The 22,728-nt window shown below is 40.4% G+C and overlaps 1 protein-coding gene across 2 annotated transcripts in view; it reads right to left on the bottom strand.

Annotated features, from left to right (window-relative positions):
- The window catches only part of VSX2 (visual system homeobox 2), a 31,924-nt gene extending 21,505 nt beyond the window's left edge, over positions 1–10,419 (bottom strand). For both annotated transcript variants that reach the window (XM_075282277.1, XM_075282278.1), the window contains exon 1: positions 10,125–10,419. In XM_075282277.1, the coding sequence (XP_075138378.1) occupies positions 10,125–10,419 (295 nt within the window). The remainder of the gene's footprint in view (positions 1–10,124) is intronic.
- Between the last annotated feature and the right edge of the window lie 12,309 nt (positions 10,420–22,728).

Below are 22,728 nucleotides of genomic sequence, written 5' to 3'. Positions count from 1 at the left end.
TTTTTTGTTTGTTAAAAAAGTTTAAAGTATCCAATCAATTTCGTTCAAATTCACAATTGTGTCCCACTTGTTGATTCTTCCCCCAAAAATTGAATTGTATATCTTTATGTTTGAAGCCTGAAATGTGGCAAAAGGTTGAAAAGTTCAAGAGGGCCGAATGCTTTCGCAAGGTACTGTACGTATTATAAAGGATTATGCCTGTTGCTGCTAGGTATACAATATAATGGATTATGGAAGCAGTCTACACCTTTCTACACCTGCGTATATAATGCAATCTGTGGTTTAGTATATAAAATGCTGGGTTATGGCCTCAGCTGCTGGTGAGTATGTAGTATACTGGATGATACTCTCTTTGTCGTAAAACTCAGGTCTTGGAGACTACATTTGGATAGTGTACCTCTTGGTGATAGATCTTTAACTGCCAGACATGCTTCTACAATGTCTGTTCAGTTGACAGACTTTGAGAGGAGACACATCACTGGATTGAGAGAAGAAGCATGGTCATTGCAATGAGTCCCTCCGCCCCATCTACGCCATCCTGACCTAGTTCTTAGGAGGGGTGTTGGGAATTCACAGAATGATATCTTTCTCATATAAAACTTAAAGGGATCCTATCATTAGAATCCCTTTTTTTTCTAACTAACACGTAGGAATAGCCTTAAGAAAGGCTATTCTTCTCTTACCTTTAGATGTCTTCTCCGTGCCGCTGTTCGGTAGATATCCCATTTTCCGTCTTTATTCAAATGACTTCTACACGTGCGCAATTGACTCTGCACCTACGCGCTGCCATTTTTTTGTTGCCGCTTACGCAAGCTCATGCAGTAAGTGGCCACAAAAAAAATGGCCACGCACAGATGCAGTCGGCTCTGCCCACTGGCAGAACAGATTGCGCATGCATAGAAGATTGAAAGCCAGGCCGGAAGACGACGCGTAGAGGCCAGTTCTTGAAGAAGATGGAGGCGGCGCTGGAGTGTTCTCTCACAGCATTGGGGACTCCCCCAGTGCTGTTTGAGCGCTGGGGCCTGCCCCCAGTGCTGTGAGAAAACTCATTTGCATAAAGACGGAAAACGGAATATCTACCAAACGGCGGCGCAGAGAAGAATAGCATTTCTTAAGTCTATTCCTACGTGTTAGTTAGAAAAAAAGGGATTCTAATCATCCCTTTAAATGGATTCTACCAATTTTCCTTACCATATTAAGCTGCAACCACCAAATTACAGTGATAAACAACACACCTTTTTAATGTATGTGACATTTGGAGAAAACCAAATTTGAAGTCTCATGCAAATGAGGCAGGTGGTGCATTGGGGGCGGGCCTTCAGCCCTGGGAGCACTACTTTTTGAATTAGGGTGGGTGATGCTAATATAGTGGGAGAATCAAATCTTACTGCACATGGTGGCACAGGCAGGAGACCCACCCTCAGTGCACCAACTTCCTTACTTGCATAAGACTTCAAAGTTCTTCTCCAAATCTATAAAAATGAATGCATAACAAGGGTATGTTAGTTGTATTTTTAATGTGCTTTGTAACATGGCAGGGTCAGTTGAATATGCTTGTGGGAGGGGGTAGACCCTCTTTAACCATTATTTTACCATTAAAGGGACTCTATCAGCAAAATTAGGCTGTATGAGCCCCACATATTCTGGCACCGCTAATGTTATTTTAAACCTCACCCCCCCCCCCCCCGTTTTAAAATAAAGCCATAAAACATATATGTAAATCATACCTTAGCGTGCACGCTGGGTGGTCATGCGCAGTACGCTCACGTAGTTCTAAGGGGTACTTAGGACTACAACAAAAATGGCGCTGGCACGTGCGCAGTAGCGTTCCGGAGGGAGCGCCATTGCGTATGCGCGGGATTTGAACACAACCTGCAGGAAGAACAGAAGATCAAGGCGGGGAAGAGCCAGGACAGGAGGACGTCGCTGGAAGAAGAAAGCAGAGGAAGGAGTGACAGCAAGATGACGTTGGACAGTGCATGACCGCCCACCGTGCACGCTAAGGTGTGATTTACATATGTTTTTATGGTTTTATTTTAAAACAGGGGGGAGGTTTAAAACAACATTAGCGGTGCCTGAATAGCCTTTTTAAAGGCTATTCACGCATATGTGGGGCTCATACAGCATAATTTTGCTGATAGAGCCCCTTTAAGAAAGAAACTCCCATAGATAATGAGTATCCAAGTGTAAACATTACTAATAAATTCTTGGCAAGTCTCTATATTTAAATCCCAAAGGCAATAACAACAGCAGTCGCCACAGGGAAAATGGGATTAGATCAACAGCATCAATGAGAGCCCTGTATATGCACCAAAGGCTCAAATCTAATACTCAATGATATGCAATAAATAAATGGTTTGGTATTATTGGGGATGGAAGGTCACCATATTCATTTGTAGACAGGGCCCCCTGAATAGAGATACATGATCATCACTTCCATGTCCTAGATAAGGCACCTACTATATTTAACCCTGTATGGCTAGGTTCACATTTGTGATAGAGTACCGGATTGCTACAACGTCGGTTACCCATGGACCCCATAGATTATAATTGGATCCCCCAGGTGTCCATAGGGTTTCAACTGTTTTTATACTGAAACTGGCAGGGAGAAAAAGTCGTCCATGCACAACTTGTCTCTCCACTAATTTTTGGCAGTTTCTGCAGAGGAGTCTTCAGGTCAAGTCTGAAACCTAGCCCCAATCTATACTTACCCTAAGTCCCCAGTATAACTCCCATCCATAGAAGGACAGTCCCACAATTTACCCTGTTAAGAATGCCCTATCTAATCTGTCTATCAGATGCCTTGTCCCATTGACAGCTGCCTCATAAGGGACTGTGATTGGGAGGTTTTGGAAGCATTGGGGGCACAGTGTACAGGCTCTGGAAAGCCTAGGTGGACCACCGGTAGAGGGGATTGTTTCATCCATCACCAAGTATGAGCACCTTCCACTTTCCATATCCAGACACAGGTGTTACCTCCATTACATACCCCTGTCTCTGACCAGACTATTTCTGAACACTCATAATTTGGGAATAAAGACAACTCAGAATAACTTCTCCAAAAGGAAGTGGAACCCACCCAAAGATAGCTGCTTCGAAGTTATTGCTGATATTATTTCCACTAAGGATTTATTTGCATATTCCATGAAGGGCATACATGGTCTATTAAGTCCCTATATACCCAACTGCTGCTGGGTATATAATATACTGCATGATGGCCGTTGTTTGCAGTTGGATTTGTAATATGATGGACAATGATAACTGCTGTGACTGGGAATATAATATCATGGATTATAGCTGCCCAAAAAGTGGAATATGGAAGGTTATTACCAGGGCCGCCATCAGGAATTTTGGGGCCCCATACAGCCTAAGTGTCTGCCCCCGCCATTTTAAAACTACTTTATTTAAATTTGGCCGGGCCTGGTTGTTACTCTACTGACCAAGCTATAAATGAAATTTACCTTATGAAATTTGCATTTCCTGGAGTCGGAGGCAGTACACACACATGGGATATTATCCCCCTAGATACAATTAGAAGAGACAGGTTAACAAGCAATAGTCATTAATTAAACAATTAAGGCCCTCCTATAAGAGGAACCCTGCCCTACTCAGCCTCAGTATGGTACCCAAGCAATAAGCAACAAATAGGGTGGACAAGTTATACTGCCTCCAAACTTCAGGAAATGCAAATTTCATAAGGTAAATTTAATATTTCCTGTTCGTCCTTCGGCAGTACACACTTGGGAAATTACAAAGCAATATTCCCTGGGTGGGAAAATTTGTTACTTCCCTAAATACTACTTGACCGAAGGGGGAACCCCTCAGAGACCATTATGTCCAATCTGTATAGTTTAGATAGGCGTAGTAATGGATGACCATTTTGCTATTTTGAATATTTTGGTACAAGAGAAATAAAAAAAATACTGAGGCTGAGTAGGGCGGGGTTCCTCTTATAGGAGGGCCTTAATTGTTTAATTAATGACTATTGCTTGTTAACCTGTCTCTTCTAGTTGCATCTAGGGGAATAATATCCCATGTGTGTGTACTGCCGACGGACGAACAGGAAAAGCTGTATTAGCTTCAGTAGAGCTTTTTCTTATACCAAACTGCAATAGTATTGTACTGTCCCTACATATAATATGTTGTAACTCTCTCTCTCTCCCTCCCTCTCTCTCTCTATATATATATTATCAGTACATTATTTATGTAACACTATATTTTCTAAGCATACAAATTTACTGCCAAATAGAGATATTTCTTTATATAGCATGCATATGCAGGGACAGAAAAAAATTGGTAGGAAAAAAACAAACATACCTAATGAAAAAAAAAAAATATTACAGTAAGGATTTATCAAATTTTTTATTAAATGATTATAAATATATATAGAGAGATTCAGTATTACCAATAAATATTTTAAGAGATCCCTTATAGTATAAATACAAAGGGTGCAGTTGTTTATTTTAATTAACCACTTACAGTCTTGGGTCTCATATTATTATACTGGTTCTGGATAAAAAGGCCACTCCTACTTTTGCCACGACTTGCCATTCACAAATCACCCTGTGAAGGGCTCTCCCAGGTCGAGGTCTCTGTTGTGAATATAGTATATAGTATGCTGGATAAAGACCGCTGTTTTATGTTGGGTATATAAAATGCTAGATGATGGCCACTGTTGGTGGGTACATAGTATGATTCATGACTCTGCTGGTTGCAGTTGGATATATAAAATGCTGGATTTTATCTGTTATTTGCTGCTGGGTATATAATGTATGGGCTGGTGTCCTTGTCTGCAACTATTTGCTGCTGGATATATGATATACTGGATAATAGCTCCTATCTGCAGCTGAATACATTAAATGCTAGATGATAACCACTATATGGTACTGGGTATATGATATACTGGATGATGGCTGCTGTCTACAGCTGGGTACATAACATGCTAGATGACAGCCACTGTTGCTAAGTATATACTATGCTGGAGGATCTATTGCTGGGTATATAATATGCTGGATGATGACTACTGCTGCATCTGGTTATATGAAATACTAGTAAGTACTGCTAGTAAGTAGTGTATATACTATGATGGATGATGCCTGCTATCTGTTGCTGGGTGTATAATATACTGGATGATGGCTGCTGTCTGAATCTGGTTATATGAAATACTAATGATGACTACTCCTGCTGGTATGTATATACTATGCTGGATGATACCTGCTATCTGTTGCCGTGTATATAATAATCTGGATTATGTCTGCAATCAGGTATATAAAACACTATATGGTGACTACTAGTGCTGGTAAATATGTACTATGCTGTTTGTGGCTGGATATATTACACCTGCCGTCTGCTATCAGCAGCTGAGTATATATTAGTGGATTATGGTAATTACTAATCAATAGACTAATATTAATACTGATTATTTTTATACCTTTCACACATAATAAAGCTCATTCATATACCTCTCACTTATGGCAATACTAATTCTTATTGTTAACATTTTATTCTTAGCACATAATCAGCAAATATAATACTGATAATTCATATATATATCTTACATGATGCTGACATTTCATATACTCAGCAATAATAGTACAATAGTGGTAACTCATAAACTCAGCATACATAAAACTTAAGACTGAATTCAGTGGTGCCTCAAGTTATAACCATCAGATTACAATATGTTCAATATACAATGATCTTTCATGGGCCATTGGAACTTGGAACCACATTCATCTCTAGGCTATATGTGATTTGCTGGAAGGTCTAGCCAATGATCATGGTTATGTCCCTGGTAAAGCACCTGTATTACTGGAGAGCCTGCGCGGATTGGCTGACTAGCAGCGCCTCCATACAGTGTAGTGTGGTACTGCATATACTGCACTGCTAGTGCAAGCTACTCCTCGGGAAACAAGGTCAGGGGGCCTCAATGGTAATTTCATGGCACCCTGTGTGTCCTGTACAGGACCCTGAAGAAGCTTCTTTTCTCAGCATATAAAGTGATTTACAGCTTTCAGCAGCTATGTCTAACATTATATGTAAGAGCATGCTTTACCCATATCACTCATCTGATTATTTTCCTTTAATCTCCTTTATCCATATTGGGAGTTGATCTATTAGGGGCTTCAGAACCAATTATTAGTTTTCCATAAAGTTATGGACTCTAGATACAATAGTCTCGACTTTCAGCCATTATCCTGCTACAAAATAAATCTGTAACTTTAGGGACTATATATGTTATATATATATATATATATATATATATATATATATATATATATATATATATATATATATATATATATATAGTGTGTGTGTGTGTGTAAATATAAATATGAATATATATATATATATATATATATATATATATATATATATATATATATATATATAGGACCCATATGTGTGTGTCTTTTCCTGCTAATTTTAGATTGATAATTCATTTACTCATCATAATATATATATATTATACTTACAGTACTGGCAAACTACATATATTGTACTGATATACTAAGATCATATAATAGAATAAAGAGAATGGTTACTTATATAAGATCACATGAGATATTGATAAATGAGATCGTTATTAATTGTAAGGTCATCACTTACAGATACTTGTTATTCATATACCTGTCGCATAATTCTGATCATTCACATACACATCACATATAATACTGATAATTTATATGCTCATTACATAATACTAATAATAATGCACTCATCATGTGTATCATCATATATAAAACGGATACCTCAAAAACAATATCCATACAATACTGATAATTCATATATATACTCAGCTCGACTAATAATTCATAAACTTCTCACATATAATGCGAATTATTCATATATTCTGCATATATAATGCTAATAATCCAGATACTCAGCACATGTAATTGTATTTATCACATATACTGATTACTGATACTCTCACATACTGTGTAATACTTAATTAATATACTCATTATAAATACTGCTGATACACTGGTTACACATATAATCCTAATTTATAAAATACTGATAATTGATATTCTCATGTATAATACTGAATATTTGGTTATCACATATAATACGGTTGATTCATATATTAAGCATGTATGATATTGATGATATTCACAAGTAACACACCCATAATATACAATACTGATAAATTATATGAAATAATATATTCCACAAATATTATTATTATACTCTGCATATATAATAAATCTATCTAATATATAATAATCACATATAATACAAATAATTAATATGCACAGGTTATATAATAATAATCCATAATCAATTAAAATACTAACATTTTGGCCATTCCTTACAGATAATTCTCAGCACATACACTGATATATACTAATCATATAAAACTGATTATTAATGTACTAAGTTCATAGGCTCATCAAAAAATGATAATTCTGATACTCATCACTAGAATACTTAAAATTCATCTAATCAAGACCAGTAATACTTCATATACTCAGTTTATGTAATACTAATATCTCCTTTACATAGTATCACATAGATAATATTAATAGTTCATATACTCATCATATTATAAGGATAAATACTTAGCTCATGTTATATGCTAATATAATATCATAATTATATAATAATTTATATGTTCTCCACATATAGAACTGATAATTCATATACCTATTACAAGCCATACTGAGAATTGATATAGCCATTTTATATTACTGGTAATTCATATACTTAGCTCATATAATACTAACAATTCAGCTACTCATTACACGATATTCTAATAATTCTTATACTCGTTATATAATACTGATAATTCATATAATTTTCATAACTATTAATTCATAATCGCAGCTCAATTTATATACCCATCAGAAAAAAATTCTAATAATTCATTTACTTATATCGATAAAATCGATAATTGATAATCTCGGCTCACAAAATAGTAAAAATGCTTATATTTAACAAAATAAATTATAATCCATATATTTATCACATATAATACTGATAATACATATACGCATATATTAATCCGATTATAGACTTGACACTTATAATACTGATAATAAGTATACATTATACATAAAATACTGATAATTCAGGTGCACAATTCAATACAATACTCATAATTCATTTTACTCAATACATATAATATAGTTCAGATATCCAGCACATATAATTCTAATGATGTGTATGCTCACACTTAAAATAGTAATATTTCATATACTTATGTATTATATTGATCATTCATATTTCAAGCACATATATTATTTTTCTTATACTCATTCACTTTAAAACGGATAATTGATTTAATCATCACATATAATACTGATAATTCCTATATTCAGCATATAATAATATTAAATATACTCCGTATATAACACTATTAATAAATGTACTCTGCACTCAAAACAATCATTGAAATACTCAGCCATATAATACTATTTATTGATATAGCCATCATATATAATACTGAGAATCCATATACTTGTGACATATAATGCCGAAAATTCATATACTAAATATAGACTGAGAATGAATATACTTATCACATATAATACTGAGAGTTCATAGACATGTACTCGTCATATATATCAGAGAACGAAAATGTAGGATTTCAGGTGTCGATGTTTCTATTACATATCTGTGGCTTATACAATCTGGACAGGAGCTATAATAACAACAAATTATATATATATATATATATATATATATATATATATATATATATATATATATATATATATGATATTATGTGATCAGGATGCTCAAATAATGGGTTTCTTTTGATGTAGTCATTATTGTTATTATTATTAGATAATTAGCAGTCGTGTTGTTCTCATTGGTGTCTGTTATTAATACTATCTTATAACCTATATTATTGCTAGCATTGACTTGGGGGTGAATGTGAGGCAGGGGTACACCAAGGAGTAAACCACTACAAAGACACCCTGCACTGATCTATAGAACAAAGTATTAGGGCAGTTACATGGCTTAGATATCAGCCAAGCTTAGACATATCTATGTAAAGGTATAGCCTACAGGTATAATGTCACTATAGGTATGTGTAATCTAACTATGATGTCACCATCGAGGATATGGAAAGAAACAATGTCACTATCGAGGATGAGTACTAGAGATGTCATGTCACCATCCATATTGTGATAGGTGAGAAAGAAACCATGCCACTATCGGCACTGGGTAACCTATATATCGATAGATATAGTCAATAGCGGAATTGTGTAATACACTTATACTATGATGTCACAATTAGGGATGTATCCATGGGTACTGAGTAATATACATTTAATGTCTAACGTTATATACTACAGATATGATGTCGCACTGTAAGTATGATATCACTATCGGCTTCATATAATATCATATAATATAGAGCTTTGTTCTGCACCCCAGAATATTACTTCTGTGCAATAAATAGCAGAATATTATATTGGATAATATAGTTCTAGTATTAACCCATGAATTTGTCTTCATGTCGTTAATATGAATAGCTGATATTATAGCTCTGCTATTAAATATGATATTTTATTATTATATGGATAATACAGTTCTAGTATTGGATTTTATATCTCTGCCCTTATCCCGCGAATATTACATTTTATTATGAATGTCTGGATATTATAGTTCCTATATTAACACCTGAATATTATTTCTTCAAAATAAATAACTGGATATTAACCCCTGAATATTATATTTTAATATGAATATCTGAGTAATATAGTTCCTGTATATCCAATGACTATTATTTCTTTACTATGAATACTTGGATATTATAGTTCTGCAAATAACTCCTGAATAGTATATTTTATTATAATTCCTCTATTAGCCCCTGAATATTATTTCCTTCCTATTACTAATATTGCTGGATATTATGTATCAGCTTTTAACCCCTGAATATCATATTTTATTTTGAGTAAACCTAGAGCCTGGATATTACTGCTCTGCTATTATGAATGCCTGGCTGTTGGAGCTCGGCTGTTACCTGCATATATTCGATGTCTATTACAAATGGTTGGCTCCTATTAACCCCTGCGTGCCTGGATATACTAGCTCTGCTATGATATGACTGGATTATTAGCTCACATCTCTCTGACATTGGGTGTTGGGTTTCCTTTCGGCCCCCATCTCACCTGAGCTGCATGTGCGGCTTCCCTCTTCGGGGCCCGGGCTCCTGCCCACCGGCTGCCCCCTAACCCCTTGATGCTCCCCAAGTAAGAGACCAGGCTGAGTGTAAAAACTAGGAATCCCGCCAGCTCCCAGGAGCCCCAGGCTGGAGCGAGCAGCCAGCAGGTGGGCCCCTGGAGGCAGCGGGTGAATGTGGCCCCTTGGGGGAGTCGGGGGATCCTTGTTGAGTCCTAAAATCTCCTGTATCCCAAAGCCAGTGCTCCTGGGGGCGGCGGGGGGGCCTTCTCTCCCAGTCATCATTCCCAGTTTGCTCCCTGCTCTCCTCTCCTCCTCTGCTTTATATTCGCCGGGTGAGAAGTGGCGACCAATCAGCGAAGGCCGGTACCCAGGATGGCTGCAGGAGGGGGCAACCAAGAGAAAGGTGGCCAAAGGGCTGGACTATCTATCTATCTATCTATCTATCTATCTATCTATCTATCTATCTATCTATCTATCTATCTATCTATCTATCTATCTCATATCTTAAGTCTATCTCTAACATTATCTGTCTAGATAGCTATCTGTCTATTTAACGGTTATCTATCTATCTATCTATCTATCTATCTATCTATCTATCTATCTCTTAACTATTTAACAATCAACTATTTCATATTTATCAAACAAACAATCAATCAATCAATCAATCAATCCATAGATAGATAGATAGATAGATAGATAATACAGACAGCTAATGCATAAAGTATTAAGCAGCACTCTACCCAGCAACATCAGCTTGATCCTAGGTTGTAAATACTCCCAAAAGAATGAAAAAGTTGGAGCAGTCCAGTGAAAATCCAATTGATTTATTTGATTGTTTGATAAATATGAAATAGTTGATTCTTAAATAGTTAAGTGATATATCTATGTATAAAAAAAATGAAAAAAGTTTCAGTGCTTCAGAAAAAATGCAATGAAAAAAAAATTTAAAGGTTTATCAGCAGGTTTGCACTTGTGTAATCTACTAATACAGCGGTTTCCATTGTTTTTATACAGCAGGACTTTTTTCTTCACCGATTTTTGGCGGATACTCCTACTTAGTCTCTAGCGCAGATGTGACCTTGCCTACCAGTGTGGTATTTCATTTCCACCAGCTTGGAAAAAGTTGCATTATGGAACTGAAACATCGCACTGATAGTGTAATAAACGTTTGCTTTTTTTTTCTTCTTGTCCATTGGATTTTCACTGGACTGCTCCAACTTTTTCATTCTTTTGGGAGTATTTACAACCCAGGATCAAGCTGCTGTTGCTGGCATAGAGTATACTTTATGCTCTATCTATCTATCTATCTATCTATCTATCTATCTATCTATCTATCTATCTATCTATCTATCTCTCTATCTGGCATTCACACTACTGTTGGTGTCCGCGCAGCAGTGTCCGTAGCTATTGTCCATTACAAGATTTTAGCAATGGACACTAGCTGAACCGTCAGTAATCTGTTAAAATTTCCATTCATTTCAATTGGATTTTATCTTGTGTCCATAAATGCCCGTTTCTGTTCGTTTACACCCAATTCTGTTTTTTCCAGTGGACAAAAAAAAATTAGGGGGTATTCACATTAGCACCGGTGTCCGATGCTAATGTCTGGGTAAAATCTTGCACAGGCATTAGCATCAGACACTAGCTGTGTCCGTTACATTTTGCATTATTTTAAATGGGACATCATGTGTGTCCTTTACTGTCCGTGTCTGTCCTTAACTGTCCGTTTGCAAAGATGTCCGATTTTTCAAGCGGACAGCAAAAACCTACATGTAGGATTTAGCTGTCCAGACTCATTTTAATGCATTTGGGGCCCTGTGCTAACTTTTGAAAGTGGGTCCACCAATGCCACCCCCCCCCCCACCCCCGCCATACATTCCCCTGTTATCTGAACCATCAATGTTAAATTGAAAATAATAATTATTATTATTTAGATCTAATCTATATTTATTACCTATCTGTCTTAGGGGGCATTCACACTACCGTCGGTGTCCGACAGGTAGTGTCCGCTCCTAGTGTCTGCTCAAAATCTGGCATGGACATTAGGAGCGGACACTAGCTGTGTCCGTGACACCTGTCATTCATTTCAATGGGCATCGGGTGCGTTCTTTTGCACTCCGTGCCTGTCCTTCCCTGTCCGCAAGTGAAGATGTCCGACTTCACAAGCGGACAGAAGAACGCTGCATGTAGCTCTGCTACATATGGCCATTTGGATTACAAATGTTGTTCTTATGTCAGTGTCTGCGCAGCTTCTGTGTTAGAAAGGGCTGAATGGAATAGAAAGCCTGCATGTTCTGTACTCTCCTGATCTTCCATGAGACTCCATTTTTTGCAGCTTTCACACTGTCCGGTTTCATCCTATATAGCTCCGTCCACAAAATAGCATGTAGCTCCGCCCACCCAATAGCGTGATCCTATCTGAGAACGGCTCAAGGACCTGTGATGACGTCATCACGGGTCTTTTAGTGTAGCCTGAACCTAAATTCGGTCATAGTGGTCGTGAAGTGACGTCATTTACTGGGACAAAAAGTGGCCACACATTTGTATATGAATTTAATCTATGCACATTTTATCTACCTATCTATATAATATAATTAATTATCTACCATATATATCTAATATCTTATATCTACCTATAATTGTAAAATATCATAAGGTATCTAGAAACATTAAGAAAGAAGTTGTAGACTCAGATAGAGCTACATGGTTCTACATGTGCAATAGTGTGTAGAAGACACCAATATCAGTGATGTATGGTAAAAGATAGGACGGGAATAACTGACTGGTGAGTTCAGAGTTACGCACATCTGCAATGGCTGATTTTATTATGATAATATTAATATTTTATTATCTATATATCTCTTTTACTTGTATAGCACTAACATATTCTGCAGCATTTTACAGACATTTTCAGTCACTGTCCCATTTCCCACAGGTACAGTAGTATGGTGGTAGAGGCATGGGGAGAGAACTAGTACAATGATTGAAACATTAACACTAGAGATGAGCGAACAGTGTTCTATCGAACACATGTTCGATCGGATATCAGGCTGTTCGATGTGTTTGATTCGAATCGAACATCACGTGGCAAACTCCAAAAAAATTCGATTCCCCACCCACCTTCCCTGGCGCTTTTTTTGCACCAATAACAGCGCAGGGGAGGTGGGACAGGAACTACGACAACGGGGGCATTGAAAAAAATCGAAAAAGTCATTGGCTGCCGAAATCAGGTGACCTCCATTTTAGACGAATAGTGGATTTCAAATCCGGGTCATATGAGAATGTGAACTTTGTGACTAAGAGACAGGGATAGCTGTACAGGCAGGGATAGCTAGGGATAACCTTTATTTAGGTAGGAATGTTATTAAAAATAACTTTTTGGGGCTCTATCGGGTGTGTAATTGTGATTTTTGTGAGATAAACTTTTTCCCATAGGAATGCATTGGACAGTGCTGATTGGCCAGAGTACGGAATTCGACCAATCAGCGCTGGCTCTGCTGGAGGAGGCGGAGTCTAAGATCGCTCCACACCAGTCTCCATTCAGGTCCGACCTTAGACTCCGCCTCCTCCGGCAGAGCCAGCGCTGATTGGCCGAAGGCTGGCCAATGCATTCCTATGGGTATGCAGAGACTCAGCAGTGTTGAGCCAGTTCTGCTCAACTACACTGTGTGCCGGTCAGCCCATCAGATGTAGCAGAGCCGAGGGTGCACTAGAACCCTTATGCACACTCGGCTCTGCTACATCAGATGTAGCAGAGCCGAGGGTGCACTAGAACCCTTATGCACACTCGGCTTTGCTACATCTGATGTAGCAGAGCCGAGTGTGCACAAGGGTTCTAGTGCACCCTTGGCTCTGCTACATCTGATGGGCTGACCGGCACACGGTGTAGTTGAGCAGAACTGGCTCAACACTGCTGAGTCTCTGCATACCCATAGGAATGCATTGGCCAGCCTTCGGCCAATCAGCGCTGGCTCTGCCGGAGGAGGCAGAGTCTAAGGTCGGACCTGAATGGAGACTGGTGTGGAGCGATCTTAGACTCCGCCTCCTCCAGCAGAGCCAGCGCTGATTGGTCGAATTCCGTACTCTGGCCAATCAGCGCTGGCCAATGCATTCTATTAGCCTGATGAAGTAGAGCTGAATGTGTGTGCTTAGCTCAACTACGCCGGTGGATTAGTTGAGCTAAGCACACACATTCAGCCCTGCTTCATCAGGCTAATAGAATGCATTGGCCAATCAGCGCTGGCCAATGCATTCTATTAGTGTGAGCTGAGTGTGCACAGGGGTTCCAGTGCACCCTCGGCTCTGATGTAGCAGAGCCGAGTGTGCACAAGGGTTCTAGTGCACCCTCGACTCTGCTACATCTGATGTAGCAGAGCCGAGTGTGCATAAGGGTTCTAGTGCACCCTCGGCTCTGCTACATCTGATATAGCAGAGCCGAGTGTGCATAAGGCTTCTAGTGCACCCTCGGCTCTGCTACATCTGATAGGCTGACCGGCACACGGTGTAGTTGAGCAGAACTGGCTCAACACTGCTGAGTCTCTGCATAACCATAGGAATGCATTGGCCAGCCTTCGGCCAATCAGTGCTGGCTCTGCCGGAGGAGGCGGAGTCTAAGGTCGGACCTGAATGGAGACTGGTGTGGAGCGATCTTAGACTCCGCCTCCTCCAGCAGAGCCAGCGCTGATTGGTCGAATTCCGTACTCTGGTCAATCAGCGCTGTCCAATGCATTCCTATGGGAAAAAGTTAGCTTGCGAAAATCGCAAGCTGACAGGGATTTCCATGAAATAAAGTGACTTTTATGCCCCCAGACATGCTTCCCCTGCTGTCCCAGTGTCATTCCAGGGTGTTGGTATCATTTCCTGGGGTGTCATAGTGGACTTGGTGACCCTCCTGAGACGGATTTGGGTTTCCCCCTTAACGAGTATATGTTCCCCATAGACTATAATGGGGTTCGAAACCCGTCCGAACACTCGAACAGTGAGCGGCTGTTTGAATCGGATTTCGAACCTCGAACATTTTAGTGTTCGCTCATCTCTAATTAACACTATAGGAACCAACAATAAACCATAACAAAATAAAGACAGACATCTGATTAGGAGCAACACCCAGAACATTGTACTCAAGCAGTTGGAAAGAGAGAGGCAACCGGTGTAACTGTAGCTCTCAATTAACTATATGCGTCCCATGGAGAATAGGTATTAACTGCTCCACCTGGTTGTTCATTGAGAACATAAGAGATTCCATTCTATGGACATTTCCAATCCGTGGAAGCAAGTCAGGCCTGGTGGGTGGGGCCATGCATTTCTAAAATTCAGAGATAAAACAGTTAGGATATGTAAAAGGAGTCTAAATTGGAGCCTGGAGAAGTTATGGGATGGGATATTAAGTAAAAATATTTGGAAGTATAAAGGAGGTGAGGTTCTGAAGATCTGACCAAACAGGGTATGGTACTTGGACCTAAATGGATGGCTAGCTGGACAATCCCAGAAGATGTCTTTCAGCGTCCCCATATCCCTGCCACATCTCTAACAAAGGTCCGATGTATAGAGAAAGAGGTGGTGCAAAATCTCAGGGATATGGTATCAGTGCATCACAATTTTTTTTACTGATTCACCTTATAGGCAGCACACAAAAAGGATTACCTGCCAGAAGAGGAGGTGGAGCTGCTGGCCCAAGTAAGTGGACTACCTGCTCCACTGGCTTATTAGATTGGGGACTGGCTAGAAGACCATAGATTGTTATGATTAGACCCATGTGGAGGAATCATCCCTGTTCAGAACTTCAAAGGCAGTAGAAAATCTAGACTTGGTGTTGGGAATGGACCATGCTTTGCATTGGTAGATAGTAAGCCCGAGCCGATGAGGGCCACTGCTTGTTGGGTCATATCTGCTTTAGCACGGCTGTAACTAGCAAAGACTAAGCCCCATAGCTAATTTTTGAGTTGCCTTCCCCCATAGCATAGCACCCCCTTTCCTGGCTCCCACACAGTATCACACTGCATTTACACACACTAAAATGTCCCATAGCGGCCCCCTGCACACAGTATAATATCCTATAGCAGCCCCTGCACACGATATAATGTCGTATAGCGGACCTGCCACACAGTATTATGTCCCATAGTGTCCTTTTACACACTATAATGTTCCATAGCAGCCTCCATACAGTATAATGTCCCACAGTGGCCCCTCCACACAGTATTATGTCCCATAGTGTCCTTTTACACACTATAATGTTCCATAGCAGCCTCCATACAGTATAATGTCCCACAGTGGCCCCTCCACACAGTATTATGTCCCATAGTGTCCTTTTACACACTATAATGTTCCATAGCAGCCTCCATACAGTATAATGTCCCACAGTGGCCTCTTCACACAGTATTATGTCCCATTGCAGCTCCAACGGTGTTTGTTGCAAATATTGCAAACTTTTTGGTAGACTTTCTCACAATAGCGCGGTGAGTGCATGGGCTTGAAAGAGACATTTGCCACTGATTTAGGATAGTGACAGCCAAAGCTGTAGCTTGTGCTTCAGAACTTTTCTCTCCACATTTTTTGGGTGGAAACAATGTATTAACCCAGCGGGCCCTATGGTTTCTGTGGGTGACTGCTTTTTAAGCGGAACAGGATTCCATTTTTTGGTTCCCCAAGTGGACCCATAGAACAGAAACCCAAGTGCAGGTGTGAACCTAGAGTTGGTTAGTTTTCCTGTTTCAAGGTCCTAGTTCTAATCGTAAAACTGTATTCCCATTTCGAGGATCCTATCTGTACTGGTAGCTTATGTAAATTGAAGACTTTTCCTAAATATATTGCTTTAGAAATGCTGCTTTGTTTTCCTGCTATGTGAACTTATTCCTCCCATTGTTTACAAAGTGTCTCCACAACCATGGACTTGTGTGATGGGACAAGTGACATCACTCACTGAGCAACAAACACTGTGACTGTGTGGGGAAACAAAAATTATGACAAAGTGCCAACCTGGTGAGCCTGTGGGACGGTTTTTTACAGAGACTGCTTTGTGCTGTTGGTGTCCTCTGCCACTTGGCTGAAGTAAGCCGTATTGTTTGAGTTGCCTTTTTTTGCTGCTGGAAACTATTTTGTGTTTGGACTTTGTAAACTCCACCCAATAAAAGCACCAGTGTGAATTTGCAGAAAGCCTCTACGCGTCTGACTTGCCTGGTAACCACAGCCCCCAGGGTCCCGAAGTTACAGTGTTCATATGGCAAACAGGCTCTGAATGGCCCAGACAGAACACCAGAAGATTGTTTGATCTTCTGACAAGGATAAAAAGCTCTCGTTTTCCTTGTTCACTATCCAGACATAGAGGACATGTCTTTTTCTCTTTTTGGATACATATGGGAAATCTCTTCCTTCACCATTTTTGTTGCTTTTCCTTGGTACCAGCACTTCCCCTTTTGCCAAGTTGTTTTTAATTAGCAGGAGACTGCAGAAAGGAGCCCACCTACTAGTTCTCAGTCCTCTGACTGGGGAAATGTGGTAAGGTGAATTTTTGAGATCTGCATGGTGCAGTGCTGCATGGTGTCTGTTGCTCCTGTGTTGCTGTGCCCGTGGGGTGGTGCAACCCAGAGCTTGGGGGCTTGGTCTGGTGGCAGGGGTGTTGCTGGACCACTGGTTGGCTCCCCCTGTGGGCGCCGTGTTGCGGTTGTGGCAGATCTTGTGCAGCGCCACACCCAGTAGAGTAGGGACCCACTATAAAGAGGTTGGCATGAAGTGGCTAGTGGGCTTATACACCTTGATCAATATGTATACTAAGGACCTCATGTTCAGTATTGTAGAATTTGCTGAGAAGCACTAGATCATTGTATAAGACTAGGATGTGCAGGCCATGTCTTTTTCTCTATTTGGATTTCTTTCTCTCAGAAAGAAAAGGAAAAGTAGAAAGCTTTAAGACACCTTCTTCCAAACCATACAGGAAGATACAGAGCCTCCTCCACCTGTCCGCACACAGGACAGAACAAAACACATGGGGGGAGGGGTCTCTGTACCCTTATAGGGTGTAATCATGCATATTCATTTATGGTGATTAAATATTCCACCTGTCCTACCAGCACACAGGGGCAGAAAAACTCCATATCGTGCTGCTGTAGGACGAAAGAGAAAATCTGTTACTTTTGTATCTCAATCTTCTGAAAGGCATAATATTTTTATTTTTCTGCTGACAGAGTTGGTTGAGGTCTTAATTTTTGCAGAACAAGCTGTGTTTTTTATTGGTACCATTTCATCTTTTTGAACACTTTTTATTGAACTTTTTTGTGAGGCATGATGACATAAAACATTATTTCCTACATTTCTTTACCTTTTTTTTTATTATTATTATTTTCATGGATACGGTGTTACCGTTACAGATTTTTCTTTTCTTTTTTTTAACATAATAAAAATTTGACATGGGGTAAAAATAGGGGTTTTATTCATATTTTTTTTTTTTGCCCCAATAGTGGGTCTGACCCAGCCATCTTTTGATCAGTGGTTCAATAGGTATACACCACAATACACATGTACTGCAGTGTATAGGAGTCTGTGAGCCTATGAACACACATAGGCTCATAGCCTCCATTATGAGCAGAATCAACCAGGTATATGGAGGACAGCTGCGGAACAGACCAAAAGTCACTGATAGGAACACTGGCACCTCCTGAAAACATTGCGAAGGGACTGATCGGGGCCACAATATATAATAAACCCCCTAAGATGGTGCGGTCATTTTTGACCGTGGAATCTCAGGTGTTAACACCCATGATCAGAAAACAGCTCCAACTGCAGGCTGAATGGCGGAACCCACTAAGCATGTTGCACACAGTTTCTGTATACTAGTACTGCGGTATGAGGGAAGTCCTTCTTCCTAGCAGTGGCGTACTATAAGGGTAAGTTCACACAGAGATTTTTGGTCAGGGTTTTGAGGCCGTATCCGCCTCAAAACCCTGACCAAAAAGACGGCTGCCATTGAAATCAATAGGAGCCGGTCAGTTCTTTTTTCCGGGAGCTGTTTCTTTCAGCTCCCGGAAAAAAAGAAGCGAGATGCTCATTCTTCAGGCCAAGTCGCCTTGCGATTTGGCCTGAAGAAACACCCTCCTCTGGACTAGGCCCATTCATTGGGCCTAATCTGGAGCAGAGTGCGTGGCTGGATGAAAATTCAGTGCCCAAAAAAAGCGCCATTTTCCTCCCTGTGAATGGACCCTAAGAGCTCGTTCACACCGGGTCAGTGGGGCGGAATTTGGACGCGGAATCCGCCTCCAAACAATAGTGGTCTATGTAGACCGCTAGCATTCGTTTTTCCGCTAGCTTTTTTTTGCCGCTAGTGGAAAAAAGAAGCGACATGACCTTTCTTGAGGCAGATTCCACCTCAGGAAATCAATGCAAGTGAATGGGAGGCGGAAAACCGCCTCAAAAAAACGCGTTTTATCAAGGCCCATTAACTGTGTTGATGGGAGGAAAAAAACCACCTGGCGGTTTTTTGAGGTGGTCATGTCCAAAAACTGCTTCCTAATTCCTGAAGTTTTTTTTTTTTTTTCAGGACCAAATTCCGACACCCCCTATTCACGTGTGAATTAGCCCTAAGGGCCCCTTCACACGGAGTTTACGTGTCTGAATGAGTGGAGCTTAAACTCCATGTGAAGGGGCCCTAAGACTTCCACATCCTCCTTAGCCAGGTGAATTAAACAGGTCATCATTTGGCTTACTTTTCTCTGTCCTTGGATCCTCCTTAGGAGTTTAGTGCACATTCAACTAGGACTACGGCAGCCTCTTGGGCTGAAAAGAGCAGACACTTCATTATCTCAAATTTGTAGAGTGCAACATGGAGTTCTCAGCACATTCTCTTTAGACCTTATAGACTTCAGCTGAATGTTGAGGATGGTGCATCTTTATGTTGAAAGGTACTTTAAATTGTCTTCGCCCCCTAGACTGTTACTAATCTTGTTTTGTATGGGTGCTGCCGTGGGCGTAGAAAAAAACATAATGACTCTTACCAGTAATTGTTTTTCTGAAGCCCATGACAGCTTCGTTACTTCCCTCCCAATAATAAGTTATTATTACTTGGTGAGGCTCACCTAAACTAGGGAGAGGAGGGTGTAATATTCCAAATTTGGGACCTTTTGTTTCTCTCTTTACTCTTTTCTTATATTAAACCTTGTTGAGTACTCATTTCGGACTTGCATTTCTTTCTAAACACCGAGGTGTAGAGGGGTGTGGACAAATTTATGTCTTTTAGGTTTTCTGTTCCAGGATGGAAGGTCCTTCTCATATGGGTGTTGTCGTGGGCTTCAGACAAAACAAATAATGGTAAGAATAATTATATATTTTTTTTTTAAAGTGCCCCTATATTTTCAATATTTGTAAATCATTTGCATATCATTAATGTCTATCAATCCTGTTATTTCCACAATTCCAAGACTTTTCCGTCTTGGTGTTGCAATTTAAATATTGAGAAGCTTTCTAAGGGTAAGTTCACACAGAGTTTTTTGTTCAGGATTTTGAGGCCGTATTCGCCTCAAAATCCTGACAAAAAAGATGGCTCCCATTGAAATCAATGGGAGCCGCTCAGGTCTTTTTTCAAGGAGCCGTTTCTTCCGGCTTCCGGAAAAAAGAAGCGAGGTGCTCATTCTTCAGGCAGAGTCGCCTCACGATTCAGCCTGAAGACACTCCCTCCTCCGGAGTAGGCCCATTCATTGGGGATAATACGGAGCAGAGTGCGAGGCTGGATACTGGTGCAGTGCACCGGCTTTGTTGCGGCTACCTGGTTTTTGGATCGCAACCTGAGGTTACCTCCACCTCAGGTTCCGATCCAAAAAAACCCCGTGTGAACTTATCCTAACAGTTTCTGTGCCTTGTGTGATAGGTGGGGCTATCTGTAAAGGGGAGGGGCTTAATATGCAAAACTGTCATCCAGAAGACAGGCCAACAATTTTGCTCCAAAAATATTGTTAGAAACAAGTCAACTAATAAGTAAAGTTAGAGTAGACTGAGGTAGGTAACCTTCGGCATTCCAGCTGTTGTAAAACTACAACTCTCAACATGCATCCTTGATCTGTTGTTCTTGGAACTCCCATTATATCCTACGGGGAAAAAATACTCATTAAGGGGGAAACCACTATTCGACTCAGGAGGGTCACCAAGTCCATTATGACACCTCAGCAAATGATGACAACACCTCTGGAATGCAACTGGGACAGCAGGGGAAGCATGCCTGGGGGCATCTAACACGCCCAAGTCCCTGTATTACCCCACTATCACAGCCTAACAACTACACACTACACACTCAATACAACCTCTCAGACAGTGGAAAAATAGTTGGAAACATTCTTTCCTCACCAATTGTGTGGACAGAAACACAAATTTTAAGCTAAAGCAACATTACCAAGCACCCCTTTAAATCATGTTGCCCATGACAATCACAGATAGAATAGGCAATGGGAAATCCAACAGTACTCACAGTGTGTGTCTGTGTGTGTGTGTGGACAACCTAATGTAGAAGATCATCATGCTGAGCTGGCCTCATTACTGAACAAGATCAACCAGGATAATCAGCGTTTTGCATCTTTCTTTGAGTGGAGCCTTCCACCGGCAGAGTATTAGGCCCTTTCTGTGAGTGGAGCCTTGCAGCAGCAGAGTTTTGCACCTTTTTGTGAGTGGAGCCTTGTACCGGCAGAGTATTAGGCCTTTTCTGTGAGTGGAGCCTTGCAGCAGCAGAGTATTAGGCCCTTTCTTTGAGTGGAGCCTGGCTCCGGCAGAGTGTTAGTCCCTTTCTGTGAGTGAAGCCTTGCACCAGCAGAGTATTGGGCCCTTTCTGTGAGTGGAGCCTTGCAGCAGCAGAGTATTAGGCCCTTTCTTTGAGTGGAGCTTTGCACCAGCACAGTATTAGGCCCTTTCTGTGAGTGGAGCCTTGCACCAGCTTAGTGAGCATCCCTCACCTCGGAGGCAGTGTGTTGTCATTCCTCCAAGCTTCTGAGCTTCAGTACGGCTGCTGACGTCTACCTACACCAGTGCTATAACGTTTTCAGCTCGTAGTTGTGGTCGATTTAACGGCGGCGGGGGAGGAGGAAGAGGATGGTGGTGTAGTTTCAGAACCCCTGCCAGGAATGTTAGGCGGGGAGATGAGGTAGACCAGCCCAGTTTATGACACAGTCCCAGCCTCAACACATTTGCATATTCTTCCCAGAATTAAATAATCATGGCTTCTCTAAACCACACCGCTAAAACCTGGATTAAGCCTGCCAATAGGCTGCCAAATAATGTGTCTCCCACTTAGTTTTGGGTGGGTAAAACACCATTAAAACCTGGATTAAACCTGCAAATAGGCTGCCAAATAATGTGTATCACAGTTAGTTTTGGGTGGGTACACACTGGTGAAACCTGAATTAAGCGTATATTGGGTATATAGGCTGACAATTTTAGTGTATCCCACTTAGTTTTGGGATACATCAGATCTTTCCCAAAGGTATCACCCTTGGTTTGGAAAGAACCGATCTAAACGTTGCACCTTCAATGGAGTTAAGCCTTGGGCTAGCTTAGTCTTTTGCACTTTTTTTTGTTGTTGTGGAGCCTCAAACCAGCAGAGTTTGGGGAAATCAGGGTAGA

The sequence above is a fragment of the Leptodactylus fuscus genome, chromosome 7, assembly GCF_031893055.1.
Source record: "Leptodactylus fuscus isolate aLepFus1 chromosome 7, aLepFus1.hap2, whole genome shotgun sequence".
Lineage (NCBI taxonomy): Eukaryota > Metazoa > Chordata > Amphibia > Anura > Leptodactylidae > Leptodactylus > Leptodactylus fuscus.
This window is presented reverse-complemented; position numbering and strand designations above follow the sequence as displayed.